This window comes from Pezoporus flaviventris, unplaced genomic scaffold (genome assembly GCF_033815535.1).
Source record: "Pezoporus flaviventris isolate CSIRO_AGI_PZ_B2104156 unplaced genomic scaffold, CSIRO_AGI_Pfla_v1 ptg000025l, whole genome shotgun sequence".
Lineage (NCBI taxonomy): Eukaryota > Metazoa > Chordata > Aves > Psittaciformes > Psittacidae > Pezoporus > Pezoporus flaviventris.
This window is the reverse complement of record NW_026892573.1, coordinates 4557154-4574921: the sequence shown is the minus strand read 5'-3', so window position 1 is coordinate 4574921 and position 17768 is coordinate 4557154. Positions and strand designations below refer to the sequence as shown.

Below are 17768 nucleotides of genomic sequence, written 5' to 3'. Positions count from 1 at the left end.
GAGGAATTTATGCTTTGAGAAACCTTATTTACAGGAGTTTATAAAACAATATTGAGAGAAGATATGTGTGTCTCTGTTTATAAAATTAGCTTCTAAAAATACTCACAGAGCCATTAAAAAAAAAAAGTAAATTAAGCTTTACAATGAATATTTTGCTGGAATGGACATGACAGAAGGCAACAGATAGTGACAAATCAAGAGATATATTTTCAATAATAAAGTCAACAGGACAATACAGTTGATACAGCCCCTCTGTATAAGAGCAGCTATCCAAAACTATACACCACTACTATAAAAATAAGAGTAGTTCAAGGTTACTTCTCTTTAATGTTACTCACATCATCTTCTTTGGTTCCACCCCAGAAATTAGTCCCACCAGCATAGCTGGGAATGTTTAGCACAGCTATGCCCTGCAGACTGGGAAGGGGGATGTACTGTCCATCACACTGAAATGGATAAAAGCTCATTCAGTATACAAATAACATGACAAAAGTCAAAAGGCCAGTCCTGCAGCAGTCCCCCAAGTATGGATTTGAAGCAACTTAGAAACATAAGGTCACAAATGCTGGATGCAGGTGTCACTTTAAGGATTATAAATTTCTGGGTGAGGTTGTCTTTTAAGAAGATTGCTAGATTACCACAAATTACCAGTCCCACAGAAGGCTCTTAAAACAATACAAATGAAATGGAAATCCTCAGAAAATAAGGATGAAATCTGTACCAATTTTATCAGGAGGAGAAAGAGATGCAAAATTATTTCCAGAATGTGCTTAGTGCTCTTTTTATAATTTAATCTCAGCAACAAGACAGAATTTAACATTTTAATCACAATGTGACAGGATCCAGACTACGCTGTGATATTAATAGATGCTGCACAGTCATTTGTATTGTAGCAGAGGTCTGCCTCCAAATTCCTGAAACTGATATTTTTAATTTTCCAACGCTGTGTTGGAAATACATTTCATCATACATTTTGCATAAGGCTAATATTATGCAAGGCAATACTAAATGTGAATTTTCTACTTGCTGGTTTGCTTCCAGAAATAGTAAGAAATAATTATGGAAAGGTCAGATTTCAATGCCTTATTGAATCTTATTCGAATCTTATTCAAAAGATCCTTAAATTAGAATTCTATCTGCAGCATACATAACATTCTTTCCTGTCATTATATTTGCTAACTACTGCATAACTCCTTGATAATTACTCAATCCTTAGTAAACAGCAATCTGCTGCTACCAGTCAAAATCATTCTAAGTCTCAGGGGAGTTAGGAAGAGTTCCAGGAACTTAAAATTATTCTTTCAACTTAAAAACTTATCTTCATATAAGTAACCTGACCTTCCATATGAAATATTTAGCAGGAAATAAAAAGAGAAACTGTCAAAATCCAGCCTAGATATTCTTCAGATGAAAATAACAGTAACCACATCACAGTGTTTTTCTGCATTTGGTAATCATTTATATCTCCTTTAAGTTGCCAGTATCATGAAGAAGACTTAGATTTGATGTTAGAACTTAAAACACAAAAAATAACTACACTTAGATAATTTACACTGCATTTGTTGTTGCTGTTATATATCTTGTTTCTTTTGTGTGACTCTCTCAAGCACCTATTAGAGTTTTTGACTAAGACGATCTCTGTGGTCTCCCTATATGTGTAATCAAGCTTTCAGGTAGTTTGGAATGAACCTGAAGGATTAAGGCACCTTATTCTTTCTGTATGTTCGTTTCTGTTATTGTTCTTAAAACTAGGTCTCCCCCTTTCACGCAGTGAACATTAAGAAATACATCCTAACTATGCAATAAATTATTTAATACCACCCTCCTCCCCGCCCAGAAAAACAGTAACTACCAGAAACATTTTACTGGAGATTTTGAGATATTTAAGTACTGACATTTTACTCCAAAAAAGCACAGGGGAAACCACCTCCTACACATCACATTTTTACAGAGTGCGTCTGAGGTCAGCTTGTGTTGACACAAGAACTCTAAAAGGTTTCAAGAGGAAGCCCAAATTCTTCACTACACATTGTGGAAGCAAAAATACTCATTTTGCCCATAAATAAAATTTACCTCAAGTTGAACTTTCTGTTCTAAGTTCTTGTAAGTTCTCTGCAGCAGCTCTTTTGTGCCAAGAACTCCATACCACATCATGTTTTTTGTCCTACTTCTGAAAACACATAAAAAAACCCTCACGTTTTGATATACACACATTATTATGTCTTGTATTTGTAGGATGAGAAAATGTTAAGAAATTAAAATAAAGAGATGAGGAAAAGAAAGTACTGAAAATGCCATGGCTCTGCTACTGACAATGATATTACCTGCACTTTTCAGGGTGCTCCTCTCGCTTGTTATTAAACTCTAGCGAAATTTTTGCATCTAACCCAATTCCAAAGTAGTTGTTCATGACACATTTTTCTGAATATCCCTCCCTGTTAGAAGAAAAGAGATAATTAGGTGTATGTTTGTACAGTACCTGCACACACAGAACTTTGATTGTGGTTGATCTCAGAACAGATACCAAGAGAAGTCAAGAGATGAGGAAACCCAACAGCACTTGAAGAGACAGACTGACTGCTAGCTCCTTTGCAAGGGCAAGTTATTTCCTGTAGGGCAAAGAAGAAACTGTGCCACACCCCCATCCACCACTGTCTCTACCATACCTAAAGTAAGAGTGGGATACAATGAAAGAGATGCTCCAGGCATGTCTCTGAGAAAGGAGCGCTGCACCGGGCCAAGAACCCAGGCTGTGTTTAGACGTGCTGGTGCTAGCTGTTTGGCTGATGCTGCTGGCACAGCAGTACTTTATTTTAGGGGGGCTGTAGCCCACAATGCAGATATCATCCATAACTCTATGCCAGTGCTACACCCAGTTCTGGGAAGCAGAGACAACTTAGGACATTAAATTTCCATCTCACTGCTCCAGTCCTTATGGGAACACTTCTTCCCCCACTACAAAGTGCCCAGACGTGCTTCAACATCTTGCTCATGGTTGAGCTTGAGTTCAGGCCAGCAGTTTTGGCAGGAAAACATGGCTCCGAAGGACTGCTATTGTCCTCCTCCTCCCACAGTGAGTGAGCAAGAGGTAAGTAAGCAAATGCCTCCTATTATTTCTGCTGCTGTAAAACAATTTTGCACTATTCATAACTAAAATGGCACAATACAACCTGTTTTCAGACCTTAAGGTCTACTGACAAATGATAGCAAACAAGGAACAATAAAAAAATTGCAAAAAGGTTCAAAAAAAAGAAAAAAAAAGCTTAAGAAAAACAAACTAAAGCAAACCAGCATATTTGGAAAAAAAGTATTTCTTACAGGGAATCTGGATCTGGGTCAATGAACGGCGTAGCACCAAATGGATCGATGTTTGCTAGCAACATTTTACTAATAATTGAACTTCCTGCAATAGAAGCAGCCAGACCAGCCCGCAAACCTGATTAAAAGAAACAGAAAAGAAAATTGAAAATTTTGATAAATAGAGAAACATATATTTTCAGATAGCAACAAAATTCATTAAATCAATGACCTATTTTGGTTATCTTTTTAGGTCTCTTGCTCTCTTGAGCAGAAAAGCAGCTATGCTGCAGTGCGGTGGCAAACTTCAGGTGCCACCACTGAGAAAGAAAAAACCCAAAGAAATTCAGGAATTCAGGCTGATTTCAGGATTTCAGGAGAAGAAAAGGCTCCAGGGAGACCTTATTGTGACCTTTCAAAATATAGAGAGCTCTTACAAGAAGCACTGAGAGACTTTTCAACAGGGCCTGTAGTCACAAGATGAGGGGTAATGGTTTTAAACTAAAAGAGGATGGATCTAGTTTAGGTATTAGGAAGAAATTCTTCCCTGTGAGGGTGGTGAGACCCTGGCACAGGTTGCCCAGAGAAGCTGTGGTTGCCCCATCCCTGGCAGTGTTTGAGGCCAGGTTGGATGGGGCTTGAAGCAATCTGGTGTAGTGGAAGGTGTCTCTGCCCATGGCAGTGGGCTGGACCAGGTGATTCTCAGAGGACCCTTCCAATCCAAAGCACTCTGTGATTCTATGGTTTTAAGGTCCTGAATTTCATTTTTCATCCTCCAGAATCAAACACAACACTTCTGCTACATCCAGTGTTGTGCCAAGTGATCAGGAATCTTCTACATTATTTTGCATTTCCTGTTATATGATGCAGCACAAAAGCATGCGTGAGCAAATTCAGGGCATGAAGTAAAAATCATTGTTTGCCAGCAAGCAGGGGAACAGAAGGCAATATTAAAGTAGCGCTAGAAACAGCAGATTTCAAAATTATAACTACCTGGGCAGATAATCCTAGTGTTAAGCACTGGGAGATTTTCCTTGCTTGCAGCCAAAGCTGGAGCAGAGAAAGAGCCTGTCTGAGAATGGATACCTCGGCTTGTACGTCGATCTGGAGACCTTGGTGCAGTTTTAACTGTGCAGAAGAAGTAAAAGGCCTATTATGACATTACCAAGTACATAGTTGTTACAGCCCTGAAAATATTTCAAAATCATTAATCTAATCTGTTACCATTCAGTGACAAATATCCTTCCCCTCACACCAGTTTTTCTTCTAAGTATAGGCAAAATTCAGAAAAGAATCAAGCACAAGCACAAACTTAAAGGAACAAGTGTGCATGGCATTCAGCACGACAGGTCTCCCAAGTTATGCTTCAAGCTACTAGCAAAACCAGCATTATATCCACCTTAAAATGCAATAGCATTTAATGTTGTTGTAAGCTTCTGATAAGCATGTTATTGAGGTAATACAGATTTAAACTTAAGTTCAATCTCCATTTACTTATATATACCTAAATTATACAGTACGTTATTAATTATAACAATTTTAATATAGGTAGCTATTCTAACCCACAGGCCATGGAAAGACATGATCAACAGCCATACTATTTGCTTCAAGCAGCTAAAATGGGCCCCTGCCTGCATCACATTTCTGAAAACATCAGACAAACTTCTGACATCTTTATCTACAGCCAAGCTGAAAACTGCAAGTGAAGGGGAAGAGTCATGTTAAGACATACTTGTCTTTTGCAGGTACAGAGATGATGGGGGACATCAGATTCCTGTTATTTCTTTTTCTCACATAAAAACCCAAACAACCAAACAAAACCCAAACCTCAGCAATTCCCAACATAATTCAAATAACTTCTTTGTTAAAATTCTCCAGGAGATGCATCAATATAACCTTGTGACAGATAGCAAGGTTTGGCAGCTGATGCAACCGCTGGTGACAAAGGCTCGGGAAAAAGGAAGGGGAAAGAGAAGATGTTCACAAAGAGTAACTGGTAGCTTGCTGAGGTCAGTTATCCCTGGGCCTGCCTCTGGAGGTGATGAAGGACGATAGGCTTTTCAGAGAGCTGACTTCAGGTGCTGTAAATCACCTCCCTGCAAGGACTTGTTTCATGCTGACTGAGAGAATATCCTGTGCCTGCTGTAGCCTGGGGAAGTTGATCCTTGTGAAATTCAGCCCCATCAGATGTAGCCAGAAATTGGTGCCCCAGGGAAGAAAGTTTGGGGATTACCAAGTGTTTTGCTACAGCATTTCCATGTACATGTAGAAAGCTTTTGCACACCAGATGATCATAGACAGACACTTCTTGGCTATCTCTGCTCCATGTTATTTCAGATGTTAAAACTGCTTCAGCTTAGGACAACTTCAACCTTGAGCATCTGAAGAAGCTCAGAACAAAGAATGAAATTATTTCAAAGTGATTTGATATATTCCTCTCAAAACCTGAAAACTAATTCAGCAAAAATAGAGCAATTAGGACTAGCACCAAGAGAACAGAAGGAGAACACCAGCAGGGCTGTGGTGGTAAGGATAAAGTATGACCTTTTTTTGCGGCAGAAGGGGGACAGATCACATCAATCATGAGAGTAACGTGGGTGTACTGTACACAGACACTAATGGCAAGGAAATGCAGAGTGGGAAAATCTACAGACAAAAGTAATAACAAGAACCAGGGTTTAGAAATTGTGCTCAAATCAATTCAGGCCAGGATTCAGGCATTTATGTTTTTTTGAAGCGATGACAATCTAGCACAGAACAGTCAATGAAATGGCAAATCCTTCACGCTCCTGTATTGTAGGAGTAAAATTACACACCTTTCTGGATGACTTACTAAAGTCAAATGGAAATGATTAGACACAGGACAGGAATAAGAGGGTGAAATTTTTTTGGACCGTTTTATTTGAAAAGTCTGACCAAGTGGACTAACAGCTCCTCCTGAATTAAACATAACAGCTGTAGCAGTTATCAAAAAATGCTAGAGTACTGCACAATAACAACAAAACACAAGGATTTGTACCGGTGCACAGTACTGTAATATGTTAAAAAATGAAAACGAGTAAAAACTGCAAGTGATATCTAACAAGAGTTATTAAATATTTAGGTGAAAGTAATTAACACATGGAAAAATATTATCTGCATCAAATGACCAGGAAGATCCTCAGAGGATATAATATAATATTCAGAAAAAAATTAACATTCATTTTTCATAATGCTACTGAAAAATTCACAGCGTGGTTCACACAGTCTGTTCTCCCTGTATTTGGGAACAAGGCAGTTACATTAAATAGGAAAATCAACAGAACAGCTGCTCTTTATTTGACAGATGAGACTCGTGGGGATAACTGCAATAATGACAAACTTTTGCTGTTCATGCTCTGATAAAAACAAGAGCCCTAATGAGTAAAATTGTTGTTTCATTGCAGATAATTGAATTCATGTTTCATGCTTTGTCCCTAAACACCTACCTTCCACTGACAGCGTTAACATGTACTTTATTTCACACGTATCAGATATATGTATACCTGATAAATGCAGAAATTTATCACCAAGAACCAAGGGGTTTATATATATTTCTACATATGGATATACATATGTGTGTATTTTGTTTTATTATACATTTATGGCAATAGGATCAGGTCATCTGTAAGGCCAGAAACCTTTAGGAGCTAATGTTCAAAATGGACAATCAACAAGTATTAATTCCTATAAGCAAGGGAAAAGGAGAGGGGCCAGCGAAGAGACAATCACTGGAGAAAGTTTGACATCCATTCCTCAAAAACAGGAAATGTGAGATTCTGAATCAACAGAAGCCCCAAGAGGCTAATGCTTTATTTCGAAGTTAGGAGCTATCAACAAAGGCACCGGCTTCAGAGCAGAGCCTCATGAGGACACCACCTTTTTAGGACGTTGGTGTGGGTTAGGGTAACAGGAGGAGATAAAAGTCCCAAACATTTTACCTCCATTTGCCACAGGAAGTTGCTCACCAAATATCTAGAGGATAGGTTTTGCTATCCACCAGCTACCATTGTTTCTCCATGACTTACAGATCATCTCGAGACCTCTCTGTCCACTTTGATAACAGGACAACGACTGAAATTTCCACATATAGTAAGAAGCAGCTTTCCTAAAATTATGATGCAGTTGAGAATACTGAACCTGGCACATCAACTACCAAAATGCGGTATTGACATTTGTGATGAATAAAGTCCAAACATGACCTCTGGCTGGATTGACTTGGTGCCAACAAACCAAGAAATAGAGGAGGTAGGTGAGGGTCCCATGTACAAAATCATCCTTCCTTTTTCTACTGCAGCCCCTCACTGGCAGACTTCATAAGGGACATATGAAGGACAGATTTTATCCTGTCATTTGAATGTGGGAATCAGTACTATGCTTTTTCATATGCTTTTCTCTAAATGTCATTTTACACACAGTAACAAACACTGAATAGCCAAAAGGAAAGTTTAATGACAAAATGGGCTATGACTTTATGAAAAGGCTACCTTCCAAGCAATTTGTTTTAAACACAGATCACTCAGTATTCTGATTGCTTTGTAGAATACAACAAATAATACAACGTGGATGCGCCATCCCTGGAGACATTAAGGCCAGGCTGGATGTGCTTCTGGGCAACCTGATCTAGTTGAAGATGTCCCAGCTCATCACAGGGGGGTTGGACTGGATGCCTTCTGGAGGTCCCTTCCAACCCAAACTATCCTATGATTCTATGATTCTAAAACCCAGCATGGGCTACCCACACACTCTTCCTTTTTTTTGAGAGTAACCTGCAGAGACCCACAGTGAGGACAGAATGATGCTCCTACAGAAAAGCAGGAGCAGTTACACAGCAGCAGGTGATAGTCCATTCAACCAAGGAAAGAGCAGCTAGGAGGCTTTACACCTTGAAAAGCAATAGTAGCTTGGTACAGTGGTTTGCTGTATGTCTTGCTATACAGCATCCAATAGCCATGGATAACTAGCTGGACTAATGACCTGTATTTGCGACAATAATGTAAGGAATTTTTCATAGGAAAGAACTCTAGGATATCAAAAACTTTGGTTCCAGTTTCTGTTCTGGATTAGACAAATACCAGGGGTGACCTTAGCACTGCCATTTCTCAGGAGACTTCCATGCTCCAGTTTCTGTTACATTCTTCCTTGCTTTAGACTGTTGCCCTTCATATAGAAGACTTAAGCATTCTTTCTCTCTGTTCTCAAGGAAAGTTCCCAGATGAGACATCAGGGTTTTGTCGTCAATGCAATGAATAAATATGTCTGTTTCACATAATTTGAAACACCTCAACAGAAATGACTAACAAGAATTCCAATAATATGCCCCCAAAATGCCTATAACTGAGACATGTCACTGTTACCTAGGCTCTAGTCCCTGCTCACATCCATGTAGAAAGGTGGATTAAATGCAGACACTTCTCTCTCCAATAAATGCCTTCTCAGTTTTGTAAATACACTTCAAAAGACTGCTCATCTCATCTCCTGCTTTTTTTCCCTTAACTATTTTTTATCAAAATCTGTGACTAGTTTGCAGTGAAATAGGATGATAGTATTTTTAATTATGGAGCTGACTGTGCTCCATAATGCAACATTGCAGGTCCCCAAGGTGCTTCCTTCCCTATAAAAAAAAACTTTACGGGGGTATGATATAACAGGCATCACAAAAACATGGTGGGATGGCTCCTACGACTGGAGTGTTGGAATGGAAGGTTACAGGCTCTTTAGGAAGGACAGGCCTGGCAGGCGGGGAGGGGGAGTTGCCCTTTATGTTAGGGGAAGCCTGGAGAGTATGGAACTCTGTCTGGGGACAGGTGAGCAGTCAACAGAGAGTTTGTGGGTCAGGGTTAAAGGGAATATAGCTATGGGAGACATTACTGTGGGCATCTGTTACAGACCGCCTGATCAAGGAGAACCTGCGGATGAAGCACTCTATAGACAGATAGGAAAAGCCTCACACTCACAGGCCCTTGTTCTCATGGGTGACTTCAACCACCCTGACATCTCTTGGAAGGACGGTATAGCCCGGCACAAGCAATCCAAGAGGTTCCTCGATTGAGTGGAAGACAACTTCCTTCTGCAAGTAATAGAGGAGCCGACAAGGAGAGGTGCCATGCTTGACCTCGTGCTCACCAACAGGGAAGGGCTCGTTGGAAATGTGACGCTCCAGGGCAACCTTGGATGCAGTGATCACGAGGTGCTGGAATTTGAGATCCTCAGGACAGTGAGAAGAGTGTGCAGCAAGCTCACTGCCCTGGACTTCAAAAGAGCAGACTTTGGCCTCTTCAGGAACCTGCTTAGTAAGGTTCCATGGGATATAGCCCTAGAGGGCAGGGGGGCCCAAGACTTTTGGCTGATACTCAAGGATCACCTGCTACAAGCTCAGGAGTGTTGCATCCCAACCAGAAGGAAGTGCAGCAGGAGGGCCAGGAAACCTCCTTGGATGGATAAGGAGATCCTAAGGAAAATTCAATTGAAAAAAGAGGCTTATAAAATGTGGAAGCAAGGACAGGCGGCCTGGGAAGAGTACAGGGATGTTGTCTGGGAAGCTAGGGACCAGGTTAGGAAAGCTAAGGCCCAGTTAGAATTAAACTTAGCTAGGGATGTGAAAGATAACAGGAAGGGATTCTACAGGTACATAGCAAATAAAAAACAGACTAGGGACAACGTAGGCAACGTAGGAAGCTATTGGGAGAACTGGCTACACAGGATTTGGAGAAGGCTGAGGTTCTGAATGACTTCTTTGCCTTGGTCTTCACTGGCAAAGGCTCTGACCACACCATCCAAGTCTTGGAAAGCAGACACAGGGACTGTGAGAATGAAGACCTTGCGCCCACTGTAGGAGAGGAACTGGTTCGAGACCATCTTAAAAACCTGAATGTGCACAAGTCCATGGGACCTGGTGAAACCCATTCACGGGTCCTGAAGGAGCTGGCGAATGAAGTTGCTAAGCCACTGACCAACATATTTGAAAAACCATGGCAGTCAGGTGAAGTTCCCGATGACTGGAAAAAGGGAAATAAAACCCCCATTTTCAAGAAGGGGAAAATGGATGACCTGAGGAATTACAGACCAGTCAGTCTCACCTCTGTGCCTGGCAAAACCTTGGAGCAGATTCTCCTGGAAGGCATGCTAAGGCACATGAAAATCAACAAGGTGCTTGGTGACAGCCAGCATGGCTTCACTAAGGGGAAATCCTGCCTGACCAATTTGGTGGCCTTCTATTATGGGGCTACAGAACTGATGGACAGGGGTAGAGCAGTTGATGTCATCTACCTGGACTTGTGCAAAGCATTCGACACTGTCCCACATGACATCCTTGTCTCTAAATTGGAGAGACATCAATTTGATGGATGGACCACTCAGTGGATAAAGAACTGGCTGGATGGCTGCACACAAAGAGTTGTGGTCAATGGCTCAATGTCCAGCTGGAGACCAGTAACGAGTGGTGTCACTCAAGGATCAGTGTTGGGACCGGTCTTGTTCAACATCTTTGTCACTGACATGGACAGTGGGATTGAGTGTGCCCTCAGCAAGTTTGACAATGACACCAAGCTGTGTGGTTCGGTTGATACGCTGGAGGGAAGGAATGTCATCCAGAGGGACCTTGACACGCTTGTGAGGTGGGCTGATGCCAACCTCATGAAGTTTAACCATGCCAAGTGCAAGGTCCTACACCTGGGTGGGAGCAATCCCAGGCACAGCTACAGGTTGGGCAGAGAAGAGATTCAGAGCAGCCCTGTGGAGAGGGACTTGGGAGTGCTGGTGATGAGAAAATGAACATGAGCCAGCTTCAGTGTGCACTCGGAGCCCAGAAAGCCAACCGTATCCTTGGCTGCATCAAAAGGAGCGTGACCAGCAGGTCGAAGGAGGTGATCCTGCCCCTCTACTCTGCTCTTGTGAGACCTCACCTGGAGTATTGTGTGCAGTTCCGGTGTCCTCAACATAAAAAGGACATGGAACTGTTGGAACAAGTCCAGAGAAGGGCCATGAGGATGATCAGGGGACTGGAGCACCTCCTGTATGAAGATAGGCTGAGAAAGTTGGGGCTGTTCAGCCTGGAGAAGAGAAGGCTGTGTGGAGACCTCATAGCAGCCTTCCAGTATCTGAAGGGGGCCTATAGGGATGCTGGGGAGGGATTCTTCATTGCGGACTGCAGTGATAGGACAAGGGGTAACAGGTTAAAACAGGGGAAGTTTAGATAGGATATAAGGAGGAAATTCTTTCCTGTTAGGGTGGTGAGGCACTAGAATGGGCTGCCCAGGGAGGTTGTGAATGTTCCATCCCTGGCAGTGTTCAAGGCCAGGTTGGACGAAGCCTTGGGTGACATGTTTTAGTGTGGGGTATCCCTGCCCATGGGCAGGGGTGTTGGAACTAGATGATCTTAAGGTCCTTTCTAACCCTAACTATTCTATGATTCTATGATAAAAAGACTGCGTAATTTTAAATTATTTTAATCTGCATCTACTCACCTGATAGGGACTCAAGTTCCTTTGTATCTTCCTCCTTTTCCTCTTCTTTGGATTCATCCAATTCTTTGCTATATTCTACCAGTGACTGGTTCACTTGTTCTTCACTATGAGCATTCTGCTCATCCACAACTGCTTATTAAAAAAACAGACAGAAAGTTTCAAGATTTTAAAAGAAAAACTGCATACTCAGAAAATCAGCTTCTTTTTTCTGTAGCTTCAAGTTTAAAAAAACTAAGAAAAGGTTTGTATTACCAATTCAGTGAAAAAGAGTTTAGCAATCCTTTGCCCATTGATAAGGATTTGCTGCCAGAAATTTTTATTTTGTGGAGGATTATAGTTACAAAAGAAGCACACTTTTATATGTGCACACATGTGCATACATATGTATTCATATATGCAGTCATCAACATCCAAACAAGCTGCATTTCTTTTCCTTGCAGCTTGAAATAAGCACATAATTTCAGCTATGGAACAATGTAGAAATCAAACTTTAATAATGAAAACTTATGCTATTTAAAAAAAAATAAAATATAAACAACATTATTCTATCAGTAAGGATTAGATGTCACTGATGTGCACCTTTTTCTGCTTGTTCAATGATCTGCCTCACAGCCTTCTTCAAGCTGTTTGCCCGGAGCATTAACTGTTCCCTTGGTTTGAAGAGTTTCTGAGTGGAAGACTTTGAGACACACTCTGCTAATTGCTCTTTACTTTCAGACAAGGATTCTTCACTTGAAAATTCCTCTGCTTCTTCTTCCACAATGGGGGGAGTGATGCCTGGGAGAAGGGGAGCAGCCTGGGCTTCTGTATGAAGAGCCTGGAGCAACAGGTCTAGCTTCTCATTTAACTCCGAGCACTAAGACAAAGTGCAAAAGAACACACACAGAAAAAAAAAACAGTGAACATGTGAACATTTTCAGGAGATAAAGAAGAGATTATACTTTAAACTGTAGGTGTTTTCAGTGTCTGTGTAATTGTCTATGTAAAATCCAAATTTAGGTTCAACACATTGAAATATCAGATTATGACTGGTATGCTTGTTTATTTTCCAGACATACCCTGTGGCACCCAACCAGATTACAGCAATTACAACCAAAAACCCCTACACTCAGATTAAAATAACACACCATGCTAAACTCAGCCTGACACATAACTAGGGTGCAGATTAGATCTTACTCCTCTCCCAGGGGCCTGCAGCACAGAGAACCATCACAGATCTGCCTACACTATGTATTATAAGAAATTATAGGTGCCCAGTACCCCAATTTGGAGAGATAATCTGTGAGTACATGCCCAGCTGTTAGACTGAGACACGTGAGGTTGTTTTTGCAACACAGCTGTACATTTAAGCAAGTAAGTTGACACAGAGCAAAGTGGCTCAAGCCAGAACCAAACACCAAACACCTCAAACACCCATCACTAAGCAGTTGCTCTTTCCAGGTACACTGGAGAAGAGGTGATTTTTCATGTTTAAGGGAAAGGAAACCAACACTGTCTGGCCTTGGAACAGTAAAAAAGAAAAGCTCAGTTTCTAAAATGTGCACTGAATAGAAATGTGAACCACAAATTGCCATTTAGCGAGTACGTTTCCTGACTCTCAGATTGGTAGTGATTTTGTTTTCTTCTCATCCTTTTCAGCTCATGTAAATTTTGTGCCTCATACCAAATCCTTTTGTTGTTTTGAGGTTTTCTTTCCAATGCTTTCACAACACAATCTCTACAATTTGCAGCTTAAACCATTATTTTTAACACTGTTGCCTCTCTTCCCTACATTCTCCCAGCATACTCTCTCTTAATTATCCCATTGTTTTATCCTAATGCAAAATATTTCCTTTTGTCTCTATGTACGTTGCCATGAACTTTATCCTTTATGAAGGAAAAAGTATAAACAGCATTTATAGAGATCTCAGAGTTTAAAGCTGGCCTAGAAATAACTGTTCTATGCAAGAAGAAAAGAGGATTTTCAAGTCATTGGTTGAAATGAAAGCCAAGCTGGGCATCCTGGAGCAATTTGAAAATTAAACACCTAAGAGCTATAAACATCGAAACCCCACAACTTTAAACCAGAATACAGTCACAGTCTTACTTTAATGGCCATGGCATCAGCTTCCTCTGCATTTTCCACTGGTTTTTCATAAGTCTTCCCTATTTTGGCAACAAAGTCCTTTACAGTTTCACATAATATTCTTCAGATAAAAAAAGGAGAGGAGAGAAATCAAATGAAATAAAATAGGTACGTTTTGAATATTACATTATTTTGGCAATTTATTTATATGCACACTGCTGTACATTATTTTTGTTGGAAACTGGACTCTGTGATCATACTTGCTAAGCTGATGATATTTGTTTCCATGGCTTGCAAAATTCAAGTGATAAGCTTTAACACAAAAACTCTTCCTACCTTTTATTTAAGGCTTTGCATACATTGTATCTCAGTCTCTTATTTCTAAGAACTGAAAGCAACGTGACTAATTCTGTCCATTCTCTTGCTTGCACACCTTCCATACCAGAGGAATTCGCAAACTTGCATTCACTTTGATAACTTCAAACACAGTCTTGCAAACTCCCACACAAAGTTAAAGCCTAGAAACCATGGAGAAAACCTACTGCTTTCAGTGGAGTTCTTCTTACAAACATCCCACTGCACTGCTTGTGCTTTTGAGCCACAGCTGACACCGAGGCATATCTATGCAAACTACAGCGGCTGCAATGAGTTTTCATTGTGTAAATCAGAGAAAGACTTGGTTGTTATTACCTACACTGCAGAAAGACAGCAAACTTACCAACATGGCGTGGATAACTGCTTAGTGCTGTTCATTTTGTTGAAATTTATTTGACAGAAATTAAATAAGATTAACCAGATACAGACCTAATTTAGAATCTGGAGTTATAATAGCATCCTGAAGTTTCATTTTCAACACGTGCTACGTATACTTTAGAAACAAAATTTTATTAACTTGCTTTTAGGAAAAAAGGAAGTGATGTAATGACATTCAGATGTATTTTTTAAGATTCTACCACTGCTCTTTAGCATATTGCAAAATATAAGATTATTTCTTTTTCTGCACAGTGAAGGTGTACACAGAATACTTCTGATCTCAGATGATATCCATAATGTGCCAAATAATTTTCATTTTTAAGTGCTTCAATTTGGAGAAAAGAACCCTTTTGTCTGAGATCACTAGTGATTAAATTGACATAGCTATGACAAAGCTATCTAGCCTGAAGTTCTACTTCACGTTGAAGTTGTTTGTCCTCTTAAAGATATAGATAAAGCTATGCATAAAGCAAAACACAAGAAATGTAATGTGAAGCGATCAAATATTTGCATTAGTAACAGTAAATTTCATATATAAGCTGCATGCGATGTGGAGTGATTTAAAATCACTTTGCATTACGTTATTTTTTAAATGTTGATGTGTTTAGTATAAAACTATACATTACAATTGTGCCATATGAAAATTTTGCAGAAAAAGAACATCCACTCTAAAAGGTATAAATCAAGATAGATTAAGGCAAGCCAGCTGTGCCAGACATAAGAAAATCAGGCTTAGACAGAAGGTTATTATAGTGATGATGTTACACAGGGGATTTATTTCACACATGGTACATAAAACAGATCAACTCACTTGGCAGATGATATAACAACGGAGTCCTGATCAGAATTGAGAATTTTTGCAAGATGAGCAGCAACTGAGTCCTCATAAGCTGATATCTGAAAACAGAGAAAAATGACTTCAATTTCCCCACGTTTCCAGAGTTTAACACAAAAGAGTAAGCTTAAACATCTCCAAACCCAGCAGGATTTCCATTTCAGATCTATTACAAGGACATGCAGCTGGCAATGCAGATTTTATCTGTATACTGTATTTTATGTACCAGTTTTTTTAATATTCAAAACAAGAAGACAAAAGTAAAATTCCACCTGGCACTCCTCTGACTCTTCTGCAGTCACTGGAAGTATAGAAGGCTTTGCTGGTAATTTCAGTTCATATGACATTATACTCCACCTGAAAGAAACAATGGCTTTTAAGTTTCCAGATTGTTAGTTTTATTTTTCTCCAACATAACAAAAAGAAAAGTCATTGTCACACCACAGAATATCGGTTAAAAAAAAAAAAGGCATCTTAATTTTTAATTGTAAGCTACTTATATATGGATACAATAATTGAGATTAATGGTAACAGTTGCTCACATTATTTGTTAGTGATTTGATGATGAGCCTTATTTGTGAGCAAATCAGTGGATATTTAATGCAAGCAACAAATTTTGTGATAAAACATTCGTAATATAAAAGAATTTGTGGAAATTAACTACTGAAGTCAAAGGAAAATAGACGTGTTTCTAAAGAAAAAGATATGAGGTTACATTAGTTTTTCATCTCAACTAGGGGAGGCAGACATGAGAACAAAGCAAATGGTGCACTATCTCCATTGACACATATATATATTTTCCCCTGGTAAAGGACAGTACTTTACAGCATAGATAGTATGAAACTGCTAATGGCAACATCCATCAAAGCCTGCTGAAAAGAACAAGTTATCACTGAAGATGGCCTTGGGAGCAAGTCTACTGAAATTTGAGCAAAAACCCAAACTGAGCTTTTTTTTCAGTACACACAAAGGCAAACATGATTTAATTTATTAGTCTTTCAGAATGCCCAGGCCAACAATTATTTCTAAGGTTCAGTAACAAGCAATTCTCTACATACTTTGCTGTAAAACCATCAAACAATCTGCAAAAAAGGACTTGTTTCTCTATTTCATATTAAAAACCCGAAAATGAAATCGCCTTTAATGACATTCACGTGTTTGCAATTAGAGCAAGCACAGAAATACTCAGAAAAGAAAGGAATAGGGTAAGAAATACTCTTCTCATAAACAGTGTTAAACATTCATTGGAACAACATGACCATCATCCTCCCTGACTTTTCGTAAATGGGGATTGGTCTTTTGCTGAATGGATGGAAACCACACAAAAAGAATGGAAAGATCTCTTGGTTTTGACTAAAAACCCAGAAATATTAGTAGTAGATCAAGCCAAAGATGCCGGTAGCATCTTGCCCACAGCTGATGCCTCAGAAAATTATATGAGGGGTGGAAGCACACGGTCTGACTTCTCCCCATATCCAAGGAAAGATTGCTCAGTGGTTTCTCTCCTAAATAAAGATGTGACTTTTAATGGCACTTAATAACATGCATGGAGTCCATAAAACTGCCGCAAACGGTTTTGAATCAATACAATTTCTTAATGCTTACAACTTCTTGTAACAGGCAGTTCTGCAGCTTCACCAGTTATGTAATAAACCATCACCTTTTGTTCATCGTTGGACAACACGCTTCCTACTTTCACACACCACTCCTCCCTCTGACTCTTCAGTTTAAAAATGACACTACTATTTCAGCTTCCCTAATGATTATGATCTGCACCCTAAAAACCAAAACCACTGAAGACTAAGTCTCTAAGACAGATTTAGGCCATCAGACACCCAAATAAATACAATTGGAATCCCATGGTAAATCAGGTATATGCACATTCAAGTTTACCTGTCTAACATTTTTGTGCTGGCTCGTTCTAGTTTTTCCAAAATCTGAGGAAGTTGTGTATCATCATCACAGGATCCTCCCCAGCCAAGGACACGAGCAAGGTCATTTCCAGTACCAAGGGGTAGCACTCCTAACTGACACTGAAACACAACACAGGAGCAAATCTACTAGTGAAAACTAGAGAGAAAAAGTACAAACTCTCACAAATGCTTGTTGCTCCAAGCAACAAATGTTAATTATATAGCTGATGTCTAAAGCTTGTAAATTCAATTGTACAATCCAAACACAACTTGCCCAGTTTACACCAGTGAATATTTTCGTTTAACAGTAACAACTGATTTTGGACCATATACAGACATGACAAAGAACCAAGTCAAGGAAAGGTAACCATACAAAATTAAGGCTGATCAGTATAGTCAAGGACAGTAATCATGCACACTTG

The 17768-nt window shown here is 39.7% G+C and overlaps 1 protein-coding gene across 4 annotated transcripts in view; it reads right to left on the bottom strand.

Annotated features, from left to right (window-relative positions):
• The window catches only part of DGKH (diacylglycerol kinase eta), a 163968-nt gene that overhangs the window by 21703 nt on the left and 124497 nt on the right, over positions 1-17768 (bottom strand). For all 4 annotated transcript variants that reach the window (XM_061457285.1, XM_061457286.1, XM_061457287.1 and 1 more), the window contains 11 exons: positions 17327-17466; positions 15706-15790; positions 15410-15495; positions 13867-13966; positions 12360-12636; positions 11781-11909; positions 4291-4425; positions 3319-3436; positions 2325-2435; positions 2074-2170; positions 339-446 (listed from right to left, as the gene is read on the bottom strand). In XM_061457285.1, coding sequence (XP_061313269.1) covers positions 339-446; positions 2074-2170; positions 2325-2435; positions 3319-3436; positions 4291-4425; positions 11781-11909; positions 12360-12636; positions 13867-13966; positions 15410-15495; positions 15706-15790; positions 17327-17466 — 1386 coding nt within the window. The remainder of the gene's footprint in view (positions 1-338; positions 447-2073; positions 2171-2324; positions 2436-3318; positions 3437-4290; positions 4426-11780; positions 11910-12359; positions 12637-13866; positions 13967-15409; positions 15496-15705; positions 15791-17326; positions 17467-17768) is intronic.